The following is a 26,171-nucleotide window of genomic DNA, read 5'->3' as shown; positions in this document are numbered from 1 at the left end:
AGGAAGGAAGTCTAATCCTTACACCCAAAGAACTATTTGTCTGGCCCTCACAGGTAAACAACAAGTCAGTAAGGCTATCAGCAGACACTGCACTGCAGGAGCTTGAAGGTCCTTCCCTTGCTCTTCCTTCCCCTCTTTGCCAGTCCCCCAGCCACACGTTTTACTGCACAGTACAAACTAAATCCTTGGTCAGACTCTTAGCTGGTGCAAACTGGCATTGCTGAGACTGACTAATGGTAGCTTAGGTTCTTGGCCAAAACCATTAATTTAACCTTTGGAATTTGAACAAGTTTAAATTGTACTGGCTTTTGGTTCTGTTTTTTTCTTTTTTTCTTTTTTTTTTTTTTTTTAATCTAATAGGAAAGGAATGGGCACAAGGGAAAAAAAAAGATACAATTTAATTACTTTGGAAAGGACTACCATTAAGTCATAAGTGAGAAAGATTAAAGACAGGAGTACAATCTACTTCAGAATGTTCTTATTTCTTTATAAAATCTAGGGTGACTATGTCCATGGCATGGGTGTAAATCCAACTATGAGGTAAAAAAAATCCTGGTTCTGCTGAAGTGACTGGGGTTTTGCTGCTGACTCCTATCCAAACACAATTTTAAACCTCTCTTCTGAAAAGCAAAATGATAACTGTAGGTTAAGACAGAGTTTCTGCTGTTCAGTAATACTTAGAATGGAAATTAGATATGTCATTATTTGTCCATAGTTATTTTGCTGCTTCTTACTTCTTGAGTGTCTGTGGAAAATAACTATAGTAACTACATAGATTCTAGTGGTTCACACCAACTCTTTAATGGTGACAGTTCCACATGGGGCCCAAGCTCATCTTTTGTACTACAGTTACTCAAATTTGTTTTTCCCGACTATAAGAAGTCCTTCCAGGAACTTGGTTTCAGCAGTCTGGAAAAAAGCGGTACCTGAGTGCATGGTTTCTGGCCAAGCTGGGCTGCCGCTCCTGCAGCATCTCGAAAATGTTGGGTTGGCGTAAAAATGCAACAATCTTGTCATTGTAAGCTAGAAAAGGAAAAGAAAAATACAGAGGCTTTATTTACCACTGAGGGGGCCTGGTCACGTCACCGTGACTGTGCAGGGGCACACTGACTGCACTGCTGGTGAGGCACAGGGCAACATGAAGCAGTGCATGTGGTTGATGAGAAGTTCTTAAAAGCATCTTTGTGAGCACTGCTCGGAAAAGAAAAGAGAAACTTGGCTTACCCAGAGGTAACGTCTCGTGATGGTGCTGGTTTCGAATAGCTGTTACAAGACTATTGCCTGGTCTGGCCAACAGAGTAACTCCTCTGTTTCGAGAAACTTCAGAGGCCTACACCATCAAAGGAAAGGGAAAGAATGATCAAAACTGACCGTTGGTAGCACATCAGTCACTAAAAAGGTTTCTCATCTTCTGAGCTCTTCAGAATGGTGTATGATGCTGACTGACTGAAGGACAGAAAGCTTGGATGAAAATTATAGCTTTATATTTCAGCCAACTTAAAAAAGGCAGGTAATTCTGTGCTTCCAAATGGAGGGACTCCATTATCCACAGCTATTACACCTCTTTAATGCTGCAGTGAAGGCACCAGAATCCACGAGTAAACGCAAGTCAGTAAAGGTATTGCAGTGACGGACTTCTCTGGTTCAGTGAAAATAAACCTCTGTAATATCATACAGTCTCTTGCTCTAGCATAACTGCATTTACTTCAAGGTTTTTACAGCAATTTTAGTTAAAAAAAGAAAAAGCCCACAACACTGCACCATGTTCACTCAGCATTGTTGAAGGGAAATTTAATATTGGAAATAACATGACAAAGGTATATCTGTACATCACAGGACAGAAAAAGGCTACATCATCGCAAAAGGGGGTTACTTAACTTGCATAACCAGAAACAGAAGTTAAATTGTACACACTGAAAAAAGAACATAATCCAAACAGCTGATAAAAAGAGTAGAAAGAAGGAGATTTGTAACTACTACTTAACTGAGGCACTTAAAGAATTCCATTGTCCTAAACACAGTATCTAGTGAAGGGAATTATGTCAGGAAGGCAGTTACAATAAAAGGTAGGAAAACACTTATGTATGAGGATATTAAAAGCCGTACAATGAGGTCTGGCAATCTGTCTTCAGTAAGTCATTACTTGCTGGTTAACTCTTTGGGGACTTGTGCAAGGTGAGGGGAACCCACCTCTCTCTCATATGTGTTCCTCCAGAATATGGCCACGGTGAAGCCAAGAGAGGAGCACTGCTACAAAATCAGTGTGAGGACACCCTGTATCAGGACAAGATTCATTAGGAATTCCAACTGCCATTCGACTGGGCTAATAGCTGCTGCTTTCTCACTGCACAAATTCTGGTACTTGGCAACCACTTCAGGAAGAAATTGCCCCTACTCCAATATTTTAAATGCTTAGCTCTGCATCCAAGCAAACGGTGCCAACGCACTTTCAGTGGTATGGCCAAATGCCAAGCCTTCCAACTGGATATAAATGAAAAACAAGAAGCTAAATGTGACTGGCAAGTTGCCTTTGGAGCACATAAAGCATAAAATGTTTATATTTAACAAGATACCAGTCAATGCACTTGATACGTGTCAATACATAGGTTAAGCAAAGAAAAATCTTAATTATTCTAATTAAACATACTGAATTGAAAACACAAAACTGCTGTGAAAGTGATGTGTGTTTTGTGACGATGTGATTCATAGAAAGCGGTGAATATTTCACTCCATCATTCAATTATTATTTCACTTGCACCCATTTTGTATTGGTATGCATCTGCTGACTACAAAAGAGTTATCCCAGTGTCAGGCAGAACAGTCAAGCCCGCAGTATTTAATTGACTGATGTACTAACCTTGGACCTTCTTACCTTTAAAACAGGAAGAACTTTCAAGCAGGGCATACACAATTCACTAAGTCCCTCTTTGCTGTGCTAAATCTTCTGCCTTTGTCTCCTTCTCACATGCCCATGGGTCAACTGACACAGCAAGTTTAGCTCAGGCTTAGGCAGCTTTTGCCCTGTGACCCAGGCATCCACCCTGACAGGCACCATGTAGCCTTTATGGCATCCAATCTATGCCATAGGAGGAAGCTTAGGTGCAAGAGATGCCCTATAATCCATTGCCACAGTGGGCATGAAGCCCTTCTGGGAACAGCCATTTCTTGGGCTGCCTGTGGGCAGCACAGTTGAGATCCACTCTGGCCTGCGATCATAGAATCATAAAATGTTCTGAGTTGGAAGGGACCCACAAGGATCATTGAGTCCAACTCCTGCCCCTGCACAGGACAGCCCTAAAATTCACACAATATGTCTGAGGGCATTGTCCCAGTGTTTCTTGAATAGTGTCAGGCTTGGTGCCATGACTGCCTTCCCTGGGGAGCCTGTTCCAGCACTCTACCACCCTCTGAGCGAAGAACCTTTTCCTAATAGCCAACCTAAACCTCCCCTGGCACATCTTCCTGCCATTCCCATGGGTCCTATCATTGGTCACCAGAAAGAAGAGATCAGTGCCTGCCCCTCCTCCTCCTCCCCTTGTGAGGAAGCTGTAGACTGCAATGAGGTCTTCCCTCAGCCTCCTCTTCTCCAGGCTGAACAAACCAAGTGACTTTAGCCACTCCTCGTACAATTTCTCCTCTAAACCCTTCACCAACTTTGTGACCCGTCTCTGATCGGTTGTATTAGCGAGGATGCGTGGGACAGTCCTAAAGCACTGTGTTGTGCTCAGCTTCTTCACTTCCAGGGAGCTCTGGAGATCAGGTGAGGATGCCTCTTCCCCAGCTCCTTGTAGAATGGACTTGCATGGGAGTGTGGATGGTGGGTGAGCCTGGTTTAAAGGTGGTCTCTGACTCATCCTTGACAAAGACAAATCCTAAGCCCTTGTTGTTACACAAAGATTTACTGACTAGAAGATAGGAAGGGGGAAAGGGAGCAGTAACAGAGGAGTTAAACACCTGTTGCCCACAAAAATTAGTGCCAGTTGGTATTTGCTTGACACTTGGGAACTGCATGGTACTTCTGCCCAGCCTGGGGCTGGATCCTCCCCTTGCTCATGTCACCTGACCTTTTTTTTTTCTTTTGGCCAGCTTTTCAGTGCTGCTGAGTTGTTTGCCTAAACATATTTGTCCTGAAGCAAGAATTCTGAAAGGAGATGTGTCTGGAGACCATGAAGAGAAACTTTCACTTCCCCCCTTCCCTTCTTCCCAGTTCTGGTTTAACAGCTAAAACAATCTAGATTGTAAGAATCCAGTTTTGTACACACATTAACATAATAAATTGCACTCTGTGGTGCTGTATTTCTCTTCATCACCATCATCTGGCATTGCTAATGCTGTGTTTTGATCATGGTCTTTACACATTTACACCTCTAAACAATTTTTCTCTGGCAACACAACAGGAAAATTCCCAGCTGTCTAATTAACTTCCGTTTTGCTAACACTCCTCTTTCCAATCTTTTAGCTAATATAGTACAATTGATGGCTCCAATTCAGTGTTTGATCACAATTGCCGTGTCTACTTTGACTTTCTAACTGAATAATTTAATTTAGATTAGCACATTATTCTCTAATTAAAGGCAAAAGAGTGACCCCTCTAATGATTTGGTGACCTGGTTCACCTAGTGCAGGATAATCTGACAGATTTATAGCAGGGTTTAACAGCTTTGCAATTGATACTGGGATGTTGCAACCAGCGTGGAGAGTCCAAACTATCACAGGAGCCTTTCAATGATATAACATCCTTTCCTGGGTTTCATATCACTGCTGGATTTGAGAGGCTTCTGACTGATTGAATCCTGCTACTTGCTTGTTGTGGTTTGGGTCAATAAGGAGATTTATATATTGCTATATTCCAGTATGTCCTCTGCTTTCCTTGCTAGCCAGAAACTCTTGCTTCTCCATTATGGATACCTGATTCTTTCTTCTTTTTATTTTTAAAATTTCTACCTTGTAATCATACATGTTGATTTCCATTGCAGATGAAAAGTCTCTTAGAGGGAATGGAAAGTGCTTCTGACCTGTTCTGTTTATAGCAGTGGCAGAAGGAAATTAAGCACTTAGTGACCTATGCTCTTTTAGTTACCGATAGCCAGTAAAGCTACCTGATCTTTTCTTTCAAAAATCAGGTAATCAAGAGTAGCATCAACCACTTTTTTCCTCTAAAAGATTGATACCCTTCATCTGTAGCATTTTTGTAAAATTTATATATAATAACATTTAATATCAAGAATCTACTCAGGTGGATATCAAAAGTTTTTGCAGATGTCCTTCATTTAGGAGAATACTTCAACATGAAGAAAACCATAAATATTACAGATTACTTTATGAAATGGATGCTTTCTTTCTTGGAAGAGGGAAATGGAGTACTATTATATGCACAGATATTTTTTTTTAAAAACACAGCCCACCATATAGAGGTTAAGGGAAAAATGGCAGTTTTAATCTCCACTTGGCCTGTTAAGAGTTGGGGTAGGCCTTGAATAAAGTTACTTGGAAGCTACAGCCAGCCTTCTATAGAAGCTGTGTAATTGCTGTTCCTACTCTTTACTGAGAATGTATTTTAAATGTCATGAAGCAAAGAAAACTGGCATATTTGAGAAAGCATATTTTTATGTTCCAATTTCATAAGGAAGTTTTAAATGTACATTTGAAATACTAAAAATAAATTCTTTATTAGTATTGCAAGGTATTCTGTTCCACACCGCAGATTATTAGACAGGAATCAAGGCCACATTTTGACGGGCCAAAAGGATTTAGAAGATTCATGGATGTCAAGGAATGGAGGACAGGAGATCACGGTTTTTACTTCAACACCACAGCCTATTCACTGCACTGCCCCTGGCCCAGGGAGCTTGTAAGCTTGTTGGTGACTAAGAAAACACTGGCTTTTGCACTATGTTTTGGCCTGAAAGTATGAAGGGATGGAGAGCCAATGCCCATGTAATCATTAGTTCCTACAGTTAACTATTCTCACCGAATTTCAACCCTGCCTTATTTTGATTGAATTCGTTTGGCTTTTACTCCCAAAACTTAGTTCTGGTAATGCCTGTCCTGTCCTAAATTAAACAGACCTTTCTATTACTTTTCTAAGAATTCCAGACATTACATTTTCTTTTTTGTCTGCTGTTGAATACTCAGATCACAATTTATTAGAATGATGATTTCTTTATGGTGACTCAGGTAAGAGCCATCGCTGAGTATGTAAAGCCAGGGTATTTCTTTTTTTCCCACTTTGGGCTCATCTGCCCATGATTTTTGTCTGCTTTTTTCTCAGCTGACCACTCAGTGTCACAAAGTCCCTGGGAAGTCTGCATGACACACTGGCAACTCATTTTGGCATGTGGGCAGGATGTCAGGTGTGCATGCCATGGCAGGGGGTAGAGTTTTTCCTCTCATTACCCTGCATCTTTTCTATATCCTCTCTGGTACACACAAGCAATCATGACCGAAGCTGCACTGTTCCGCTCTCCTTCAGGCTGTTTGACATCTGTACAGAATCTTCAAAACTGGTGACTGTCTTTCTTGGTCCTTCATACTGTCCTGATGACTGATTCCAGAGGCCACACCACCTGCTCAGCAAAGAAACCAACTAGACTGCAGACAGCTGACACATGGCCAGGACAAAGCCCCAGGTGTGCCCCTACAGGCATGATTTATAGGACAAAAGCACATCCAAATATACTTGGAAGAAATGGCATGGAACATGTGGCTCTTAAAAAAACATGGGCTGAGTTGCAAAGGGTTGAATCTTTTCCTTGAAAACAGTGGGCTTTTAGGCACCGACCTGAATTCCTTGGAAATCAATGGGAGTCCTTCCAGCAGATACTTCCAGAGGGGAACCTACTAACTATGACAAGGGTGCAGAAGCACTGTGGGAGCCAGGCCACTGAGACTATGAGATGAAGGTGCCAGCACTGATGGCTCCCAAGACAGAAGGCCCTGTTTCATTGGCTGATCACGCCAAATCAGTGGCCTCAATTTGCAGTTTCCCCAGAGAATCATCAGCCTAAAGCATTCAGTGCTTTTCACTCCCTTCCCTGTACTTGGTATTTTTGGTTTATTGCAAATTGTTCTTTGCCAGCCTTGCCAGCATTTGCAAAACCACGCGTATTTTTTGGGCTAGGCTATCTGACTTGCTCAGTGGTGTTTCTGTTCCTGACATGGTGAATTTGTAAGGAAGCCCCAGGCAAGCATGGGCCCAAATATGAATCATCATGCAGGTGACTTTCACATTCACGTCAATAATTCAGTCACAATAGCAAGACTGAACTGCAGGCTGTTGGCAGAGGGAAGTTGCTAAGTTGGTCAGAAGATATGATTGAATCAAATCCATTGATATACTTCTACCTTCAGAAAATATGCTGCCGTATTCACCTAAGATGATGACAATGTACCCAAGCTACTCATGCCTGGTCTGCCTTTGGTCTTGAAGTACTGACCTCACACCCTAGCCAGCTCCTCATCCCAACCCCATTTGGCTGTGGGAGGTGTTCAGACTGGTCCCGCTGCAATAAATTTTAATGTTAATTTCACAAGCATTTCTCCAGATGTTTTTCTGGAAGCGGAAGATCCTTTGGCCATAATTAATCTCTACTACTATTCAGCTTCAATCTTTACAAATCTTCAACTGTATAGATTTGCTATATGAAGAATCTGATTGCTGGTACTTTCTCCTCCTTAAATCCACAATACAAACCCCAGATTTATGCTTCTATCAATCCTGCCCATAACCCTCATGATAAAAATCATCCCTATGAAACACAGGAAAGACTTTTAATGTGGTTGAAAGCTAGGGAAGCAAACCTCAATATACATTACTATGTTACTGCTAGGGAATATATCTTTTCAGAGCACAGTGTCACAGTGGGGAATGAAGAAACATATGAGGCAGCTGAAGTATCAGGCTATAAAAATAATGAATGAGTTGACTTTACTACAGCAACACTAGGATGTCAAATATGGATTCTTCTTTTAAAATATATTTTGTCGTTATTTCACTTCGGTTATTTAGTTTTATTTGTTTATTATTTTATGCTGAAAATGGTCAAAATATAAACCTTCATTACTAGCAAGTTCTGAAACAAACCCCTCAGAAAGAAAAAAAATCCCTTATTTCTTTTGGAAGATAAAAATCCTTAAGACAGTCTGCTTAAATCCATTTCAAAGATAAGAAGTGCCTTCAATTCTATGAAGATTGCTGTCAAAAGTAACTGTATTGATACTAGCAGAGTTACCTCTCCAGCACTGTAGCTACGAAGTCGCTGAAGATGTTGCCTGTGAGTCAGATGATTAGGGAGACGACCATTCTGCAGCGGGATCCTGGGATCTATGAAGGTGGTGGCACGGCTATTGTGGTCAACGAAGAAAGACTGAAACACATAGGAAGAATGGGGTGTTTTTTAAGACAACTGCCAACACTGTGATAGTATTGTGGAATCATAAAGTGAAACCCCCTGGCAATTAATTGTGTGTCAGAAATATCCTTTTTTAGGTACAGTCCATGGAAGATATCTGCCAATGACAGGACTTTTTTAGTTGAAGCTAGAATTGCTCTTGGAAAGTACCTGAAGCTACATAGGTCAAAATCACATGTAATGGCCATGAGGAAACAAAAGAGAACAGAATAAAATTACTGGGGAACGTTCCTTTAGCCTATCTGGTGGTTCCAGAAGTCACTCAGCAAAGCTTCACTGGAGGCAGAGACACTAAGCCAAATTTTGCAGTCATGACAGATCTAAACTCTGGCTTAAACTTTTTTTTTAGTTCAGTGCTGCCTTGGCTATAGTGTGAAAATCCACAAAAACCTAGACAGTCACCACTATGCTTCAAAACATTTGTTCTTGAAGCTTTTTTCTGCTTCTATACTCTGCTTGCTGCTTGTGTTGTTTAAACCAAACCTTCACCACTTTCATGTCAAGGACGAAATCTTTAGTAATCACGTAGCCTGACGTGCTGTGTTAAACAAGTGATTAGTTTTGTTGGCATCCTTACCTTGCCCTGCTGGTCAGTTTTAATCTCCCAGCCACGAGGAAGCTCCAGTCGGGTATCAGCAAACATGTTGATAAAATTCACCAGGTCTCTGTTGTGCTGATAACGCTCAAAATTACGAGCATCTCTACGGATCTTCAGAATCATATGCTTCAGGCAGGTACTGTTAGTGAAGACTCGATAGGCACTCTATGAGATGGAAAACAGAAGTGAGGAAAACCAGTTCTGATATCAAAACAACGTATTTGCTTATTTCATGGGAAATATGCCCAAAGAACTTGAAACAAATCCTGTTAGAGTCAAGAATAATTTCCATCTCATAATTTTGATTTGAATAACTACTTTACATGAACACCTAGAATTAAGAAATACAATCTGGAAAGTGAAACATCCCACACACTATGCACAGTTAGCTTGTGCATAAACTGCTTTTCTAATGCACTCCGAAAAGATGGTCAGCTAAAACACCACACACACAAGATGCATGCAGTGTGCCTATTCACTACTTTCATTGGTCAAGAGAAGCCTGGCTTGTGTGACTGGGTGATGCCAGGGAGATGCAAAGACAGCTGTGAACATGTATGTATGCTATAATACAAATCAAGATGCATGTGATAGGATCAATGAACTTAAGAAGACTGCAGTGCAGATGCCTACATCTAAGCTTGCTACCTTATTTATGGTCACTTTATAGCTACGTGACAGAAACAGACACTTTCAATTGTCTGTTTTTGGAAGATATGAATCGTTTCCAGGAACTGTATATTTGTTTCTGCAATGACTACAAAGGATGTCAGATGGAGATGTTTTCATGAGTCAGATGAACGCCACCCCTCAGGAAGCTAGCTGTATCTCACAATAGGCATTAAATACACCTCTTAGAGGAACATGCCCTGATGCAGTTCTGAGCGAGTTAGTGCTGATTTGTTTGCAGAATAGGGGCCAAAGTGAACTATATTTGTTGCCACAGTGTATTCAATAATAGAGCACCACAAAATACACATATGGTGACAACACTTTTTCTCATCTGCAGGCTACTCTTGGGTTCTTTTACTCTAGGGGAAAAGCTCCTCAAGACAGGGTAGGAAACTTTACAAAAATCTGCAACCCTTCTGAGCATTTCACTAGAGCGAAAATCAGTGCATTGGTTCTGCTGGTCAGCCCAAAGAATTTAGTTGCTCACTAGAGTAATAAAGGATCACTGGAGGACTCGTGTCTTCAGTGAAGTAAGCCCTAGTGTGTGCACCTGTAATCTGTCCAGAGAATCTGACCCAACAGCTTTGAATTCTCAATTTCTGTGTACTTTTAATGCATTTTGACCACTGTAATGCAATAAAACATTTACAAGTATCTTTATTATGTGGTGGTAGCACTGAGAAAAGAATACTCCCTGCAGCACAGGGTCCCTAATTATGGCAAGGCTTGGTAAATGTTATGAAATCACTGAGATATGATCTCTGCCCTGAAGATATGACCTGGTTTTAACCCAGGAAACCTTCGTGGTCACAAATTGCTAAGATCCCAACCTACTCCATGACAGAAGTTGTATTTTGAGCTAATGTGCAATCAATGACTGTCTGAGTATTTCTCAGCTGCATTAGGGAAACAAAAAATGTAATGTAGTTTTATCCCTCCTTGGAAATAAAATATCTGAAAAATGAGATCCTTTCCCTTTTAATTCTAACTGCTGGATAATATTTTCCAACCCCAACTTCACTGGCATAATTAATAGCTTGAAATTTTAATAGGGGCTTGTGGTTAAAATATTACAACCGTGTTAAGCCAAAAGTTATGTGGGCCATTATTTCTGTACAAGTGGAATCTGTATGACCATTTGACAGATGTTTCAAGAGATTATTCTGGCTCTCCTATTACACACAACTTTATAAGCTCAAACTGAAGGCCTCTCTTGGCTTTTTTTATTTCAGTGAGAAATAAAATTGGGATTCAGTCTCTTGTGAGTTGTTCCTTAACACTATGCAATCAGTTGCTCATTTTGCAAACAACTATGCAGAATGAAAATGATATTGCTCCCATTTATAAATCATCATATATCACCCTGTCAGTGGAAGAAATTATGTACACTCCATAACCTAGTCCAGGTAATGTCAGATGAGCTAATACATCCCTTCCTCTGCAGGATTTCATGGGCAATAATCTCTGGCATATCCTTGGAGATGGACAACTGGCTTCAGCCCGCAAAGCACCACAGCCAAAACTTAATGTTTGTAGTTATCTAAAGACCTGTACTGCAGCAACTCCTGAAGTGTTTTAATTTTTTTCCTTTCAAAAAGAAAGGCCACCCCTACCCAGACATGGATGACTTTCCAAATGTTCAGAAGTCATGGGTAGATAGTAGTTGAACTACATTCAAGATGGAGAAAACTAAGACTGCATCTCCTTGTGAAATTTCCCTATGTGCTTCCTCCTGGTTGACCTATTATTACATTTTTTCCACTCCACACCAGTTTTGCAAGAAAACATGCAGATTTATTGCATTAATGGAAAAGAATTATTTGAATTTTGAAAATTCATTATCATTCCTGTTTTTCCAAAATAGCTACACTGACTCAAGTCAGTATTTCTTTCACTGCATTATGCCCACCTGCTTCTTGGGAGTGCAAACTGCATGAGTTAATAACTTTTTCCCTCTATTTCCCTGAGACTTAGTGGTATCTGAGTAAGATTTTTCAGGAACATGGCTCATAAAGCAACAACGCCACTCCCTGCAGCAACAGACACCAGAATCAACCAAGCTGAAACCAAGGGTTCCTGCTCATTCTGGAAGGATAACATTAATGAGCTTCTCTGTACCCGGGAATTCCTTGTGTGAGGCAGAATCCCAGCAAGAGTCTCCTTGCAGCAGCCTGCCTGTACTGTCTCCAACCTGGTCTGGTGCTCAGAAAGGACAACTGAGCACCGAGTCATGCAATTCAAATTCACTACGCATTCTCCCCAAAGGCCTGGGGCTCAGGGTTTGGATTCAGAAATCAGTAGTGTGAGAGAGCAAATCATAATTACTCACATAGTTTGCATGCAGCACAGTGAAGAACTCAGGATTAGTGATGAACTTCACAGCTGGAGACTGCAGCAACAAGGTGATTTTTTGAGAATTCACAGGAGAAAGGGAACCTTCCCTCCTAATCTCTGGACAAAACAAAAAAGCAGTACAATCTTACTCATGTAGTGGCAAGCACGGTTTATTATTTAACCTTTAATGAATGGCTGCAAAATTTATGTTATAAAACAGTCACCATCCTGCCCGATGCACCTACCTTCTTTTTGTTTCCAAGCCAAGCCTGCTGGCAAACTGGTAGATGTTCTCCTCATAGTTAGTGGTGCAGTGCTTACAGTAGCAGGGCAGGAGCTGGATGCCCTCCTATACTGTATGTTATAAAACTCTTGTGTCATACCTACTGCTGTCTCTAAATATCAATGTGACCACAAGAGTTTTTATCAGCTGATGGTTTGGTTCAATACTGTCACCCAGGTCGTGATGCCCCCCCCCCCCCCCCCCCCGCTTATTTTAGAGAGATCTTATTTCCCAATCCAGCCTGAGGGGTTCACCAGCAGAAAGCATTTGGTAGCAAGGTTGGGTTAAGGAAGCCCCCTGTTCAGTCACTCACATCCATGTTGGTGCTGCAAAGCACTACTCTTTACTTGTAATTGCATTATTTTTGGCAAGTCCATGGTTTTGGGGACTTGTATGGTAAAGGAAACAAAAACAAATACAACAGGATTACTTTTAATGTGTATTGATTCATGAAGCACAGGAGCAGAACTGAGTGTTTGAGAATGTATACTCTCAGAGGTGGCAACTCCTTGACCTACAGCAACCAAAAAAGTGCTTCCTACCATGGAATTATGGTATAATATATATACCATATATAATATATGATATATATAATATGAGCCAACTTTTATTTGCAGTCCAAGGAAATTGATTGCAGACATCATCAACAGAGTAAATATAGGTTCCCATTTTTTTCTTATCAACTATAACTTCTTTTTTCTTCCTGCTAGACACATCATATTACTCTATCCACTTAAAACTGCAGACTAGATCCATTGCTGGAGCTAAATTGATTTATACTGGCTTACAATCTAGATTAATGTGCCTAAATTGTATTTCTTCTGTCATTTTTCATTTAAATTAATAGGCAAATAGCAAATGTATCATTCTGCAGCTTTCACTTATTCTAGTGTGGTTTACATCACCTTTGATCTTTTAATTCTTGGCATTTTATACAATATTGACTTTTTCTCCTAAAAGCAAAGCAATTATGTATAGCAGAAACCATTTCCTAATCACTGAAGATGACATATATTATAATCATTAGCTCTTCAGGGTTAAAGCAGAAAAGTGAATGTTACGTAATAAACTGACCTAAATACTTACTGGTAGCAATTCCTATTAGATTACTATTTTATTATGTAGGCTATGATAGTAAATGATTACGCATATTACAAGTAATGACTACATTACTTATAGTTTAAGTACTAAAAATACAATGTGTACCTCATTTCCATTTCAGCTAGTAAAAGAGAGGACTGCGCTCTCCCTATAACATCCAGTGTAGGTAAAAGACTCCCATAAATTGCAGTACAAAGGAATGCAAAGAAGCTTTGAATAGCAAACATTAAACTTTCCTGGTCAAAATTGATTTTCAGCCTAAAAACACCTAATGGATCAGGAAAACAAACAGGCAAAATTGAGTATTTTTCTAAAATTATTTTAAAAAAGAAGTAAGTTTACTATTTCTCTGCAATTCTTCCTATTCAACATGGAACATTAAGAAAATTCAAGCAGACACTGTATTGGTTCTTCCCCTTCGCCAATGCTATTTAGAGAGGGATGGCAAAAGGATGGCAAGAAGTCAGATTTACTTCTAGTAGACAACATAGAACACAATGTTAGGTGGAGGTGAGAATTATCCAAAGGAAGAGAACTGGCTGTTCATTTTGGTTGTGCAAGTTCTCAGACAAAGCAGATGATAGTTATTTTTGTGTGTCCACAAGTTGTATAGTGGCCACTAGTCTGATTGCTGGTGTTTCTTACCTGAAACAAACACTGAGGCTATGGTTTCACAAATGTTTTAAGAAAATATGAATATGACTACCACCAAAAAGCATAGAACAGCTCCCTGTCCATCCCATCCTGCCCTGGGTACACATTCTCCTCTTCTCCTTTGTAGTGACACTCACTCTTGTCTGGTTATCTAATGAGCCAGATGAAAGATCTGGTCTGGCTGTAAACAACATTAAGTTCAAGAAACAAAGTTATTTTTCAGACAGATCAGTTCTCTGTTCTGGTATGGGGTGTTGTCATATGAGTTAGCAAAAAGACAGCTATGCCTCCTTCAGTGACAGCCTACACTTAGATCATATCATAGCTATCACAAAACCGCAGCTTTAAAAACATAAGCACTTCATACTTGGTGCCAGGGCCACTGCAGGTGTGACCACAGGGGCAAATGTGGCAGCACAGAAGCCATGCCCAGAGAAAACAAACTGCAATGCCCCAAGATCAAAATCACACTGCATCAAAAATAAGCATCGTTTTTGCAACTACTAAGCTGAATTAAAACCAGATGCCTTTTCCATTCTAATTTCAAATAGCCCTTTACTAAAGTAGAAATGCTTTGCCTGTCCTAGCAGTTGTTAAAAAAGAACTGAGGCCCTTTGTATTTAGCTTTGTGCCTGTAGCTTCAGGTCTAAAACCTGTAGCTTCAAGACTAAACCTCTTTTCTTTTAATTAGCTTTTGCACCCCGGTATAATGAAGTTCCAGTCCCCCATGGAAATGCAGATTTCCCCAGAACTGAATGCCATCAGTGAGTGGCACTGAACATGCCATTCAGTAGCTTTTTTTCCCTTACCTGAGCTTGGCTGGGAAGGCTCTGCCTCAGAGTCACTTCCTCCTCCGGTGGGAACTCTCTCCATCCTGTTATTTACTACAGCATCGTCTTCAGTCCGCTCTGTTGCAATAGTTCGCTGGATATTTTGGTACCTACGTATATTCAGAGAAAGAAACAACATGCTTTAGTTAACAGAATAGCTTTCTGGTTCTTTCTACCTTAACAATCAGAAGCGTTTTTGAATTATTCCAATACTTGTGTCTTCAGCATACGACAGAGTGAGAGCACACCTGACTATTCTCCTTTAACTGATGCAGTGACTCACATATGGGCCAATCATTGCTCTGCAAATATGGCATTTTGCACTGAATAACAAAGAGCTACAGGTCAAATTTAGACACGTATTTAGGCTACAGGTTGCTACTAGGCTTCCCTTTAAAACATCTGGACGTCTAGAACCTAAAACTACTGGTGGATCAGGGTTCCCCCTCTCATTTAGTCTTATGGTAGCATAACCCATGAAGTAAGGATCAATCCTATGATGCCCTGAGTACCTTTCAGTCTTTCTTATGACACTACTGGATACACATGCTCAACCCTAAACAGGTAAAGGCTATTAGGAGTGTTTACAAAATGTTTATTACAATACCATATGGCCAGCAGTTGGGAACACTTCCATTTTGGTAGGCAATATGGAATGTAAACTGGTAGGCAGTGTGACCTCAGAGAGCTACAATCTAATTGATATGACAACCACAGAAAAATAGAATAGGATGTAACATGTGAGCTGAGCGAACAGCGTGAGGATGCGATACGTCCCTTTTTGGAAATCAGTAGGACTGGGCATTTAGCTTGGCTGGTGACTAGTTGTAGAACAAGGAAGAGGAAACAATTGTAGAGATAAGCAAAGTGAAGAGGACAACAGAAGAAAATTTTCAATAAAAACCTGCAAATGCCTTAAAAAACTATAATGTCATTTCCATAATAATCATAGAACTAATTGCTGCATTAGTTGATGTCAATGGTACTGATCACGTCTTAGGGATGAGCCCCATCCTAAATACTTTACAAGATCAGGAACAAAGTATATACCTGGCTGTGGGAATACCCTGGAGTGTTCTGAATTCCCACTACACAAAACAAATTCTAGTTAACTTGTTCATTCACGTAGACAGATGAATAAGATGAGAGATCAAGATGTGTTTGGTTCTACTGGCAAGCTATGAAAAAGTCTTATATATTGAATAAGAAAATATATTTTATACACAGAGAAAGAAAAGGAAAAGAAAGCAGAAAGGGAAAGAGAAAGAAAGAAGCAGAAAGAGAGAAAAGGAAAGGAAAGAAAATAGGCTCTCTTAATTATTTTAATTAGCTTTTACTCCACTCCAAAATTTTTAATCCCTATTTCTGGATTGCATTTCCATATGTATATAAAACAGGATGGCTTTACTACCTGCATTTAATCTGATCCAGCATTGTTTGTCTCTCATTTTCCTGACTTATACCCTTTTTTCTTTCCTCAGCTCAAGTTCTGACTTACAAATTACTTACTTTCTCCCTCTTCATTTGTTAATGCATACTTTATTCCAAATGAGGAGTTAGTCAGGAGTTAGTTCCTCAAAGTGACACTGGACCATTAAAGACAAGCAATTAGGATTTGGCTTTTACATCTCTCAACAGACGTAATCTCCAGTAGCTCCCTGCAACCCAACCTTGTGCAGAAGGGCTGGAGATAATTAACAAAAATAGTTAAGGTTTTAATAGATTTATACTAAACTTTCGCAGTACTATGTGTGTCCCCCAGTACTCAAAGTCATTTCAAGCTACATTTATTTGTATATTTCGACAGCTCAATAAACAGACTTTTTAGCAGTTTTTTTTTTTTTTTAAATGGGGATTCGGTGTGTAAGTAAACATCCACTTCTACAAGGAAATTCTGATAGCAGGTTTTATAACAGCATGAATTTACTGCAGTTTTAAACCCTCTGTTTTAGACCCACATTTTAAATTTTTATTCACTTAACTGCAGGCAATTGAATGAACTTTCCATTCCAGTACTGAAGGAGATTTACAACACCCACATGCAACAGAAAAGGGGGGGAAGAAGTTCATATAATCAAGGGATATAAGCACACTTATAAAAAAAAAAAACATGTAGCTTCAATTTAATTAGATGGCAGAAAATCCCCATTGGCAAACCTTAAAGAATAACACTAGCTGTAGGCCAACAAAAGGCTACACTTTTCTTTTGGGTCTCAATATTATAAAATCATCTTATATAAATACCAGAAAATGCCAAAGTAATTGGAGAAAACATTGAAAGTGCAAAAGTTATGGGAATGCTTCTGGAAATTTCAGTCTCCTTTCAAAGTGATTTGTCAAAGAAATGGACGTTTAGAAATACCACACTGTGGCTGTCTTAGCTATTATGGTTATAATTTCTTATGTTCTTATGTTACTCATTACCTTTTAAATTAGTGCAAAGACAAATCTAGATATACATATGCAACAAAGCATCTTTCCAACAGAGCTTGAACAACAAGAGCTGTTATCTGCTTTGCTAACAAGTAAGCAAATCAGGTAGTGTGGTAGAAAATGAGCAAAAGCCTTTAAAATAAGAACTATGCATGTCTCTTTAGAGTTTGCCCAACACCTGGATTCTCGTTTTGCATGCCCTGTATCCTCAGGTGGCTAGTACAGCTAATGGGAAGCTTGGAGCACAGAAGGAAAGCAGGTCTAGGCTCAATCACAGCTATGGGGTTTTTTTCAAGCTGAATTTCCAAAGCTTTGTGGTTTTGGCTAGGCTGAAAATACCAAGCTTCCTTGTAATATTTAGGTCTTTCAATTCCCTTCCACAAATAAAACCAGGAAGCCGAAAAGTGAATAGATTGGTTTAAAAAGAAAAGTTGCCAAGTTTTTTCAAGCTGTGAAGTGATTTTGAGTCCAGATTTTGTTTGAGGTTACAGCAAAAGTTCAGGCTGTTGCTAATTCTATCAGCAAGGTCTATGTTTGCTGTTGTCTCACCTAAGACGATTCTCAGGTGTCTTTGCTGAAGAACATTTCAAATAATGAAGCTCGAAATACAACAAAACAGTCTTTCTAAAATGGGTGCTTAAAACAAAGCCCGATCCTCCACAGTGCTGATAATAACCATTTATGAAAAGTGTTTTTCCTCGCAATCCTGAAATCTGGAGACAGGAAATATTTGAAATTGGCTTTAGGACAACAATAATTAAAAAAATTATAACAGCCAGTTTGAAAATACAGAAATGACTTGCCATTGGACAAACGCTCAAAGACTCAGTATGAATCTCTTTTACTAGAATCGTAGGGAATGCTCCCAAACTTGGGAACAACAGGAGATGTCTGTATTCCAGTTCTCAAAACACTAGTGATCTTTGGCAGAGAGTAGGGAGTCATCAGCTTTTTTCCTCTGTCCCAAGAAGCCATGACAGTTCACTTCTAATAAGTTGCAAAGTGCTTAGTCTCCAGTGGGATTCTGGTGAGGAGAGAGAGGCCACTGCTGAAAACCCTCTATACTTCTCACTTTGTAATTAGATAAGTGAACACTAAAAATAGAGAGTTTCAAAGAATGTCGGTCCTATTAACTGTCAATTCCCAACCCGAACCAGTGATAATCAAGTCCTAGTCAAGAAAGCCAGGCAGCCTGCATAAAAACATGGAATAATAAAGTTTGAAGCAAGGAGGTCACAATGACAATGCCTACCCTTCAGTTTCTGCTGAGATAGCTGGTTTAACGATTAACCTGCATTAACTAATAGCATGGTAAATTCCTACACAGACTCTCACAAGCACCTATTCCTTCTTATGCCTTTCCTGGTTGTGCTGCACTTAAATGAGTTCAACCTCAAAAAAAAGAAAAAAAAATGGCTGGTGTATGCCCACAACAGAGCCTTCTGCTTTCTGTGGCAGATAATGTGCTCAAGTGGCAGCCAAATGGTCTCAGCTTTGACATGGCCAAAATCCCTCTTAAAGACAAATGCTAAATGGAGGACAAGTCATGTAAATCCCTTGGAAGAATCTACATTAAACATTCACTTTCTTTAGTTCTTTTTTTAAATACTAACATGGTAGCTTGACACATTCTGAGGAAAGCTAAAATGAAAACAAATACTGAGCAGGTTCTTTCACCTCTGCAAGATATAACACATTATGAAATGCTATCCAAGATAATGAATTTTGGTGAAACAAAGGAGAAATTCTTCAAGAGTGTGTTGATGGTGTCAACTTACACGGCAAAACAACCACTTTAAGAAGCCTGGCTTGCTCTCCACAAGCCACATTAACTTTCTAGTCATTGTCATTCAGGGCCCAGTTCCCTTTACACACAGTAACTCCCAAACTATTCTGTGCTCTGAAAAGAGTACTTTGAAACTCTGCATCCTTCTCTCAGCTGCAGATCTTTCTCTTAGCACAAAGACCGAAAAACTTTAGTGGCATTGTGCATACTATGATTAGAATATAATTTCAGTTTTGCTTGTATTTTTCTAGAAACCATATCATTACAGTAAGCAGGGAATAAAAAAAAAAAACCCTTCTCTGAAGTAAAAAGGGAGGATTTTTGACAAACTGTTTATTTTCTCTCTTTCCTCTTAAATTGAGTCCAAAAAGCAAGCATGAGAAGGAAATGATACACAAATCTATGTGTGGACTAGTCAAAGAAGGAAAATGTGCACCATGTTAAGAGATATCTCAGCCAGCTCAGAATGAACTGACAGATTTACAGGGCCCAATGCAACATTAAGCAGATCTGTCTATGTCTAGAAATGTGTACAGTCCTATTAGAGCAGTGCTCTGCCCTGGAAAAGGAGACAGACCTTTCAACAGGCCTAATTAGCTTGAGTAGAAATGCCACACTGATATGGCAACACACTTTCAATAACAGCTCAGAAAGCTCCACAGTGTAGCACTAGATGCCGACCCATCAATACCACTCTTACAGTTAAACAGCCCAAATGATTCCATCTTTTGAGAGAACAGTCCCTTCTCTTCTGGTAGTCATTTCAAAGTTTTCCAAAATCCTCTTTTGCAACATCTTTCACTCAACAATGCTTCTAATGTGGGCAAGTTTGGGTACTGGACACCCACAGCAGGCACAACAGCAGGCTGAAAGACATCATCAGCAGGGACAGAGACATGTACATTGGACTTGGACAAGAAGGAAAGTTAAATCCTTAGGGAATGAATGTGTTGCACTGGGGAAGGAAGGAAGGCAGTAGGGCAGCGTGGAAAAAAGGGAGAGCATATCTTAAGGGAATATAGGTGCAAGTACTCACCGCCGGTTCAGCTGCTCCATTTGCTGGATGGAGCCAGACCTGTGGATCCCGTCCGGTGTTGCTGCAGCTGTGGGGCGCTGCCACGTAGTGGTTCGGTTGACGTGATCAACGTAGAATACCCTGCCGTGGCTGTCTATCCGAGCTTCCCAATCTAGGGTTGGAAAAAAAGGAAGGGGTGATGTTGTCAGTGTGATGCCTTCCACAAAACCTATATGCGGGAGATAGATATATACACACACATACATATTCACAGACAGGGTATATACACATGAGAGATACTATATAGTCTACATGCATGTAATATATATTATGTGTATATATTGAAAGTATACATTCAAATGTGTATATATACTATGTGCTTGTCTATATATATGTATATGCAGTATATGCACATACATAAACATTTCACACACAACACATAGGTAGCCTATGGAGTTCACTACCATAGACTACGAAAAACAAGTGACTTAGTGGCTACATTTTTTAAAGGGCTGGATAATTTTACAATTAGTAATACTAATTGGTCGGATTCATTGCAGGTCAGGGTTGCCACACAGAACCGACCCTTAGTAGAAAAGGATTAAGTCTGAAATAATATGTCAAATCCTATGTTTTCTTTTTTGTTATGTTTCAGAACAAACATGTTTCATTTATCTGTTTTTTGTAAAATGGCTTTGAAGGCTACCATACAGCAATTAAAGGCTCCCCTGAAAACTGATCACAGCCTGGTTGGATATATCCTTAGAAATATCTGTAAACAGACGAGTATCATAAATTTACTGCTCTGATGAATGCCAACTAGACTGGAAGTTTGCAGCATAATATCAAGCCTTCCATCACTATTGTTTCCTAGTAATGTTTAAGTTGTCCCATGATTGAAAACTAAAAGTTATTTGACATATGATGGCTTATGGAAAACGGTAATGTTGATAAAAAAAGTGTTTGGAACAGGAGAAATTCAGAAGTGAGTTACCTAGCAAAGCCACGTATTAAATTGGTTTGAATGTATGGAGTAGTGATGTAAATTAGACTTGCCAGCTTCTTATTTCTACATGATCCATCAACTGATGACATATCTATGTAAATATATGCACGTACTTTCTACACGTTTATGTACCATCCTCACTCACATTCACACACAAATCCACATACGGTGATTACCTTTGGGGGCAAACACTTCCTCTTATTCCCATACTCTTACTATGATACACTTCTCCCTGATGAGTCCATTCCTTCTTCTATGGTTTTCTAAGATCAAATTCAGGATCAGGTGGATTTCGTACTTCATGTATTTTATCTCCTACTCTCTAAGAGGAGGACTGAAGTTGTACCTCTTCCTGCTGTGCCTGGAAACTTCACGGCCAGTTCCTGTCCTCTGAGTGCTGGCCCTGGCTAAACTCTATTCCCATACCTGGCCTGATCGCAGCCAAGTGCAGGCTGTCTTCAGTCTATGTCTGCTACTCCTGACACATTAATCCCACAAACCTTAAAAGACAGACACAGGGAGTCCTTGGTGGAATTTTCTGTAAGACTCTGAAACAACAGCCATATGCACATGAATTATTTCTTTTAAAGCTGAGTGTAAGTACCTCAGTCCTTATAGACGCAAAACCTACAGTCACACCACAGGTACACACACAGTGTCTCTCACTGTGAACATCACTATATAATTTTAAGGGGAGGATTCTCTCTTACTCCCACCAGGTAAAGTCTCCCAAAATGTTGTAGCTGTTTCAAGAACAATATCGCAGCTTTGTGAAAACAATGTCTGAAACACAAGACAGTGAAAAACAGCACATCAAGTACAAAAGATGCACATTGAAGGAAATCAGACTGGCACATAAGGCAGGCCGAAGGCCAGAGCCTTAGTGAGCGCACTGTCACTGGTGGCAGGTGTACCACTGTGGGTGGGGAATGGTCTTTCTGGAGCTATGCATTATCTGGAATACCCTCAAGGAAATAATCTTGGCCAGATCAAAGGTGACATGATGCATCTTAACATCATGAAGATATTTGTTTTCTTTGCTGTTGTCTGACAAAGGACAAATCCTAGCACTCACCCCACACTACTGTAGTACACATGTAACAAGTTGAGAATAATGAAGGTCAATGGATGATTAGAAGCTTGTAGGCAATGCTGTAGATCCACACTCTAGATAGCCTACAGAAGGCACCAGCTAGTCATATTGGTCTGAAGCCTGCTGATGAGAACGATGAGAATAATACTACCCCACTACACAGTCAGACAAGGGCTTCTCATAATCCAGCCCTGTGCACTACCGGCTCTAGAGGCTATGTTGCGGTGTCGCTCTAATAAAATGCAACTCAGAGTTCCTAAGCTCCTAAATTTAATACTTGAAATCTAGGAGCAACAAAACTTGTCCAGAGCTTGGAGGTCACAGTGAAAACATCAGGTCAGGATCACGGAGACTGGATCGGAACTTCAGGAAGGCTACCTCTGTTGGATGTATCAGACATCCAGCAGCAGTATGTACAGATGTACATACTGTGTGTCCCATGGCTTTTGAGAAACCTGTAGCAGTACTGCTCCTTCCAACAGCGTTTCTAATCAGCTGAATGACTCTTCTTTTGGTCACCTGGGAAGGATGTCAGAGGGTGGCAGGGGCCGATACTTTTGATGTACACAGGTGGCAGGTGCACTTTCTGCCTTCCCACAAGACAACCTGTAAGTCACACAAGTCACTGAAGCTGCATATGATACCAGATTTGTGGATAGATGGATGGATACCTGCACAGAGAGACGAACAGGCTGACAGCTGAACTGACAGACAGAACTCTGCTTCTGAGCTGTGCTCAAGTACTTTCATGCTACTTCAGGGGCATACGTGATCTAGGAAGCAGCCAAACCTCCTCAGGGTCTTTTGTTAGTTTTTCAGGCAAAATAAGACTGTGACTACAACAGAGACTAACCTCCATCTAACCTTCACAGTAAGAGCATGCTGGAGCACAGGCTGGGCACGGGGCAGTACTGGTTCTGTTCTCCAGCGATCTCCCTCCATCAGCCGAGTCATATTTCACAGCAGCCTCTGAAACTGCTGTGATTTATACCAGAAGACACAACTTTTTCTGGCAGGACCAGAATCCTGGCAGGGCACAGTAAATATGCTGTCTTTTCCTTTCCAAGCCATACCTTCGGCAAAGAGCAGCTCTGAACCGGGCACATCTATTTTTCTTGGCTTCAGTTCTGAGGGTGTCCAGCGGTACTAGCAAACACGTGCATAATAAAGGGTGACTATTAACGCTGTCATGAGGCCATACAAGCTCTGTAAATCTTCTGTCAATCTTGTATAGGCCTTAACATTCAGACTGGTCTTTATGACATTCCTACAAAAATAATGAATCTGTTCTACCTTACTTTCCTAAATAAAACTGTCTGAAATTAAATTTTCTCCCTGAGACCAACTGTTGTGGGGTTATGATGAAACAGCTATTCAGATAGCTATTGGAAAGAGAAAGACGACTGTCCAGAAGATTCTCCATGACCGAAGTAAAACCAGTCAATGCTGAACTTGCAGCACTGGCAAATTATCTTCTACCTTACTTATGGACAGAAGCTATTAGCTGCAGGTGAGAAGTAAGCCAGGTTTGATCATATAACTTAGGTTTAAAATCAAAGTTTCCTCCTTGCACATGATTGCAGAACTATTTACCTAGGATTAAGAGGCATTGAAGACACTGAGATAGTGATACTGAATGCTAGAAGAAGAAACATTTCTAGATCAAGTCTATAGTTTTCATTCTGAAATGAACTAAAAATTTAATGGAAAGTTTGTGGAAACAGGTTTTTTCCCCAAAAAATTAACTTAGTACAGTGTATTCCTATTAAGATCAATATATTTAAGCCCACAGTGTCAGCCTTTATTGTAAAAATGATGTTATATGCAAATACTAAATTAAAATCCTACAAAGGGATATCTCTTCTGTACTGTATCATCACACATTGCATTTCATGTCCTTAAACCCTGCTGTGAAAGCACTTGTGAAAACCAGTGGTAGAAATACTTGCCTTTTGAGGATAATTACAGAGAAAAATGTATTAAATTGAGGATGGAAGAATATGGAACAAATTGACAGTATGTTTTGTTTACCAGAGCTGGTGTCAGTGTCCTATCATTAAGTCATCTAATGGGGAATGTGCTCTATTCACAAAGTGTTGAGGTAAGAGTGGGAGGAAGAGAAATATTTGCCTGTTACAGAGGTAACCATTCGCATTTCAATATTCACTGGCAAGCCACAGTGGGACTCCAACAAGACCACATTGGGCTAAAGGCATTTGAATAATTCATGCTACTGTGCAGCTGATGCCAGCATCGGGACTATTTCCGGCTTAGGGAATACTGACAGCATGGTTGGTAAATGATGAATTATTTGTCAAGGGCATCATAGGCCAAATAAGTGTGTTCCTAACTTGGACTTTGAAAAAAATAGGGTGCTTTGTTTATATGCCTGGTTGTCTGAGGCACTGCACATATTGGGTTGTTAAATCATGATGAAGTTGAAAGGTGATCAGCAGCATGTTGCACGGCATAGAGTGCACTCTGCTGGGCACTTAACGCCAATGCAAAAAGCAGGGTAATCCTCCAGGAATACACAAGGGTAAGGCTACGAAGACAAGTGAAAAATCTCTAGTAGTTGATTTGGTGGTAAAAATCCAGTATTATCAGCCTGCTAATCGATAACACTACTTAAAACCCTCTCAGTTTTATCCAACGCAACTGCAGACGCCATTGCAGTCCATAATGAACATAAAATTCACTGATTATCAAATCCAAAGACAGTACACAGGACCACTCTATGAGAGCTGCCTTTTCCCAGCTTCTGCTGGTTTTGCTCAGATTTGGACCCATCTGTCCCAGGAGCATCCTGACTGTGAAAGGGTTCTTGCTGGACCTGCAAGCAGAGCTGAAAGACCACAGGGACTGCCGTCCCAAATCATCTTTGAAGTTGGTTATGGAAAGCCTGGAGACAAATGTTCTAGAAAAATCAGAGTACTTTGCTTATACACCACCCAGAAAGCTTTATAGTAAGGCTTCTGAAACACCTGGCAGATACCCACTCACTCCAGTCTAAACACACTGACTGGAAACATGGAAATACTATTTTCATTTTATGGTAGCTAAGGAAGAAGACGGACCAAGGCAGAAGGAGGTTATGGAGCTTGTCCAAAATAACATGACAACACTTGGAGATAGGATCAAATAAGGGAAACAAAAGGGCATATTGCTTGGGTTCTGGAGAATGTACATACAGAACAGGTGGGGTTATTTAGAAAGACATACTGACCTCTACACTGTTTGAGTTAACAGGAAAAGCTGAAAAATGCAATAAATTAAAAAACTAAAGCTTACTTGGTGGAAGAGGCTCATCGATAGTTGGGTAGTGATGATGGTCAGGCCTCAGAGAAGGAAGCTGGCTGACTGGCTGAGAATTATGGAGTAAAGGACAATCACCTATGGACAAGATATTCAAGACATTGACAATCATTCACTGTTTTTGCAATGTGGTTCAAAAAATGTGCTACTGTAACACAAGTGTTTATTTTTTAAATAGGTTAGCCTGGTGTACTAGCTCTGGTTATTCCTATTTTCAGGCACTATTTTAATAACAACTCATATGCCAAAGAATTATTAAAATAATGCAGTCAAGGCTCTGATCTCAGGTTTCAGTCAATGTTAAATTATTATGGGCCAGATTCTGGACTCATAGACACACAAGTGTAAGCGAGAGAAGAATCAGGCTTGATCTCTGAGAAATACTGTGCATGTACAACCAAACTCAAGCTTCTGCAGAAATTGGCAGGAACATGCAAAATCCTTTTAAAAAAGTTTTAATTCATTCCATCAGTGAAATACAAGGCTAAAAGCTGCCTTGGGTCTTCCTCTGCTTTTCCAAAAGATCATTGGCTGTATAAGTGGACCAGAATGGCAGGATTTTGCAGTCCCCACAAAGCAGAAGGTCATCCCCTTCTATAGGTATTCTTCAAAATTCAAAGAGTCCATCTTTGGGTGGAAG

General features: G+C 40.1%; 1 protein-coding gene across 4 annotated transcripts in view; it reads right to left on the bottom strand.

The window, feature by feature from the left end:
• The window catches only part of HECW1 (HECT, C2 and WW domain containing E3 ubiquitin protein ligase 1), a 271,517-nt gene that overhangs the window by 48,001 nt on the left and 197,345 nt on the right, over positions 1–26,171 (bottom strand). For all 4 annotated transcript variants that reach the window (XM_075083715.1, XM_075083717.1, XM_075083719.1 and 1 more), the window contains 8 exons: positions 25,508–25,609; positions 20,139–20,289; positions 14,863–14,993; positions 12,011–12,132; positions 8,989–9,174; positions 8,232–8,366; positions 1,225–1,330; positions 927–1,023 (listed from right to left, as the gene is read on the bottom strand). In XM_075083715.1, coding sequence (XP_074939816.1) covers positions 927–1,023; positions 1,225–1,330; positions 8,232–8,366; positions 8,989–9,174; positions 12,011–12,132; positions 14,863–14,993; positions 20,139–20,289; positions 25,508–25,609 — 1,030 coding nt within the window. The remainder of the gene's footprint in view (positions 1–926; positions 1,024–1,224; positions 1,331–8,231; positions 8,367–8,988; positions 9,175–12,010; positions 12,133–14,862; positions 14,994–20,138; positions 20,290–25,507; positions 25,610–26,171) is intronic.

Source organism: Phalacrocorax aristotelis, chromosome 2 (genome assembly GCF_949628215.1).
Source record: "Phalacrocorax aristotelis chromosome 2, bGulAri2.1, whole genome shotgun sequence".
Taxonomy (NCBI): Eukaryota; Metazoa; Chordata; class Aves; order Suliformes; family Phalacrocoracidae; genus Phalacrocorax; species Phalacrocorax aristotelis.
The sequence above is the reverse complement of the archived record's forward strand: the minus strand, read 5'-3'. Positions and strand labels throughout refer to the sequence as shown.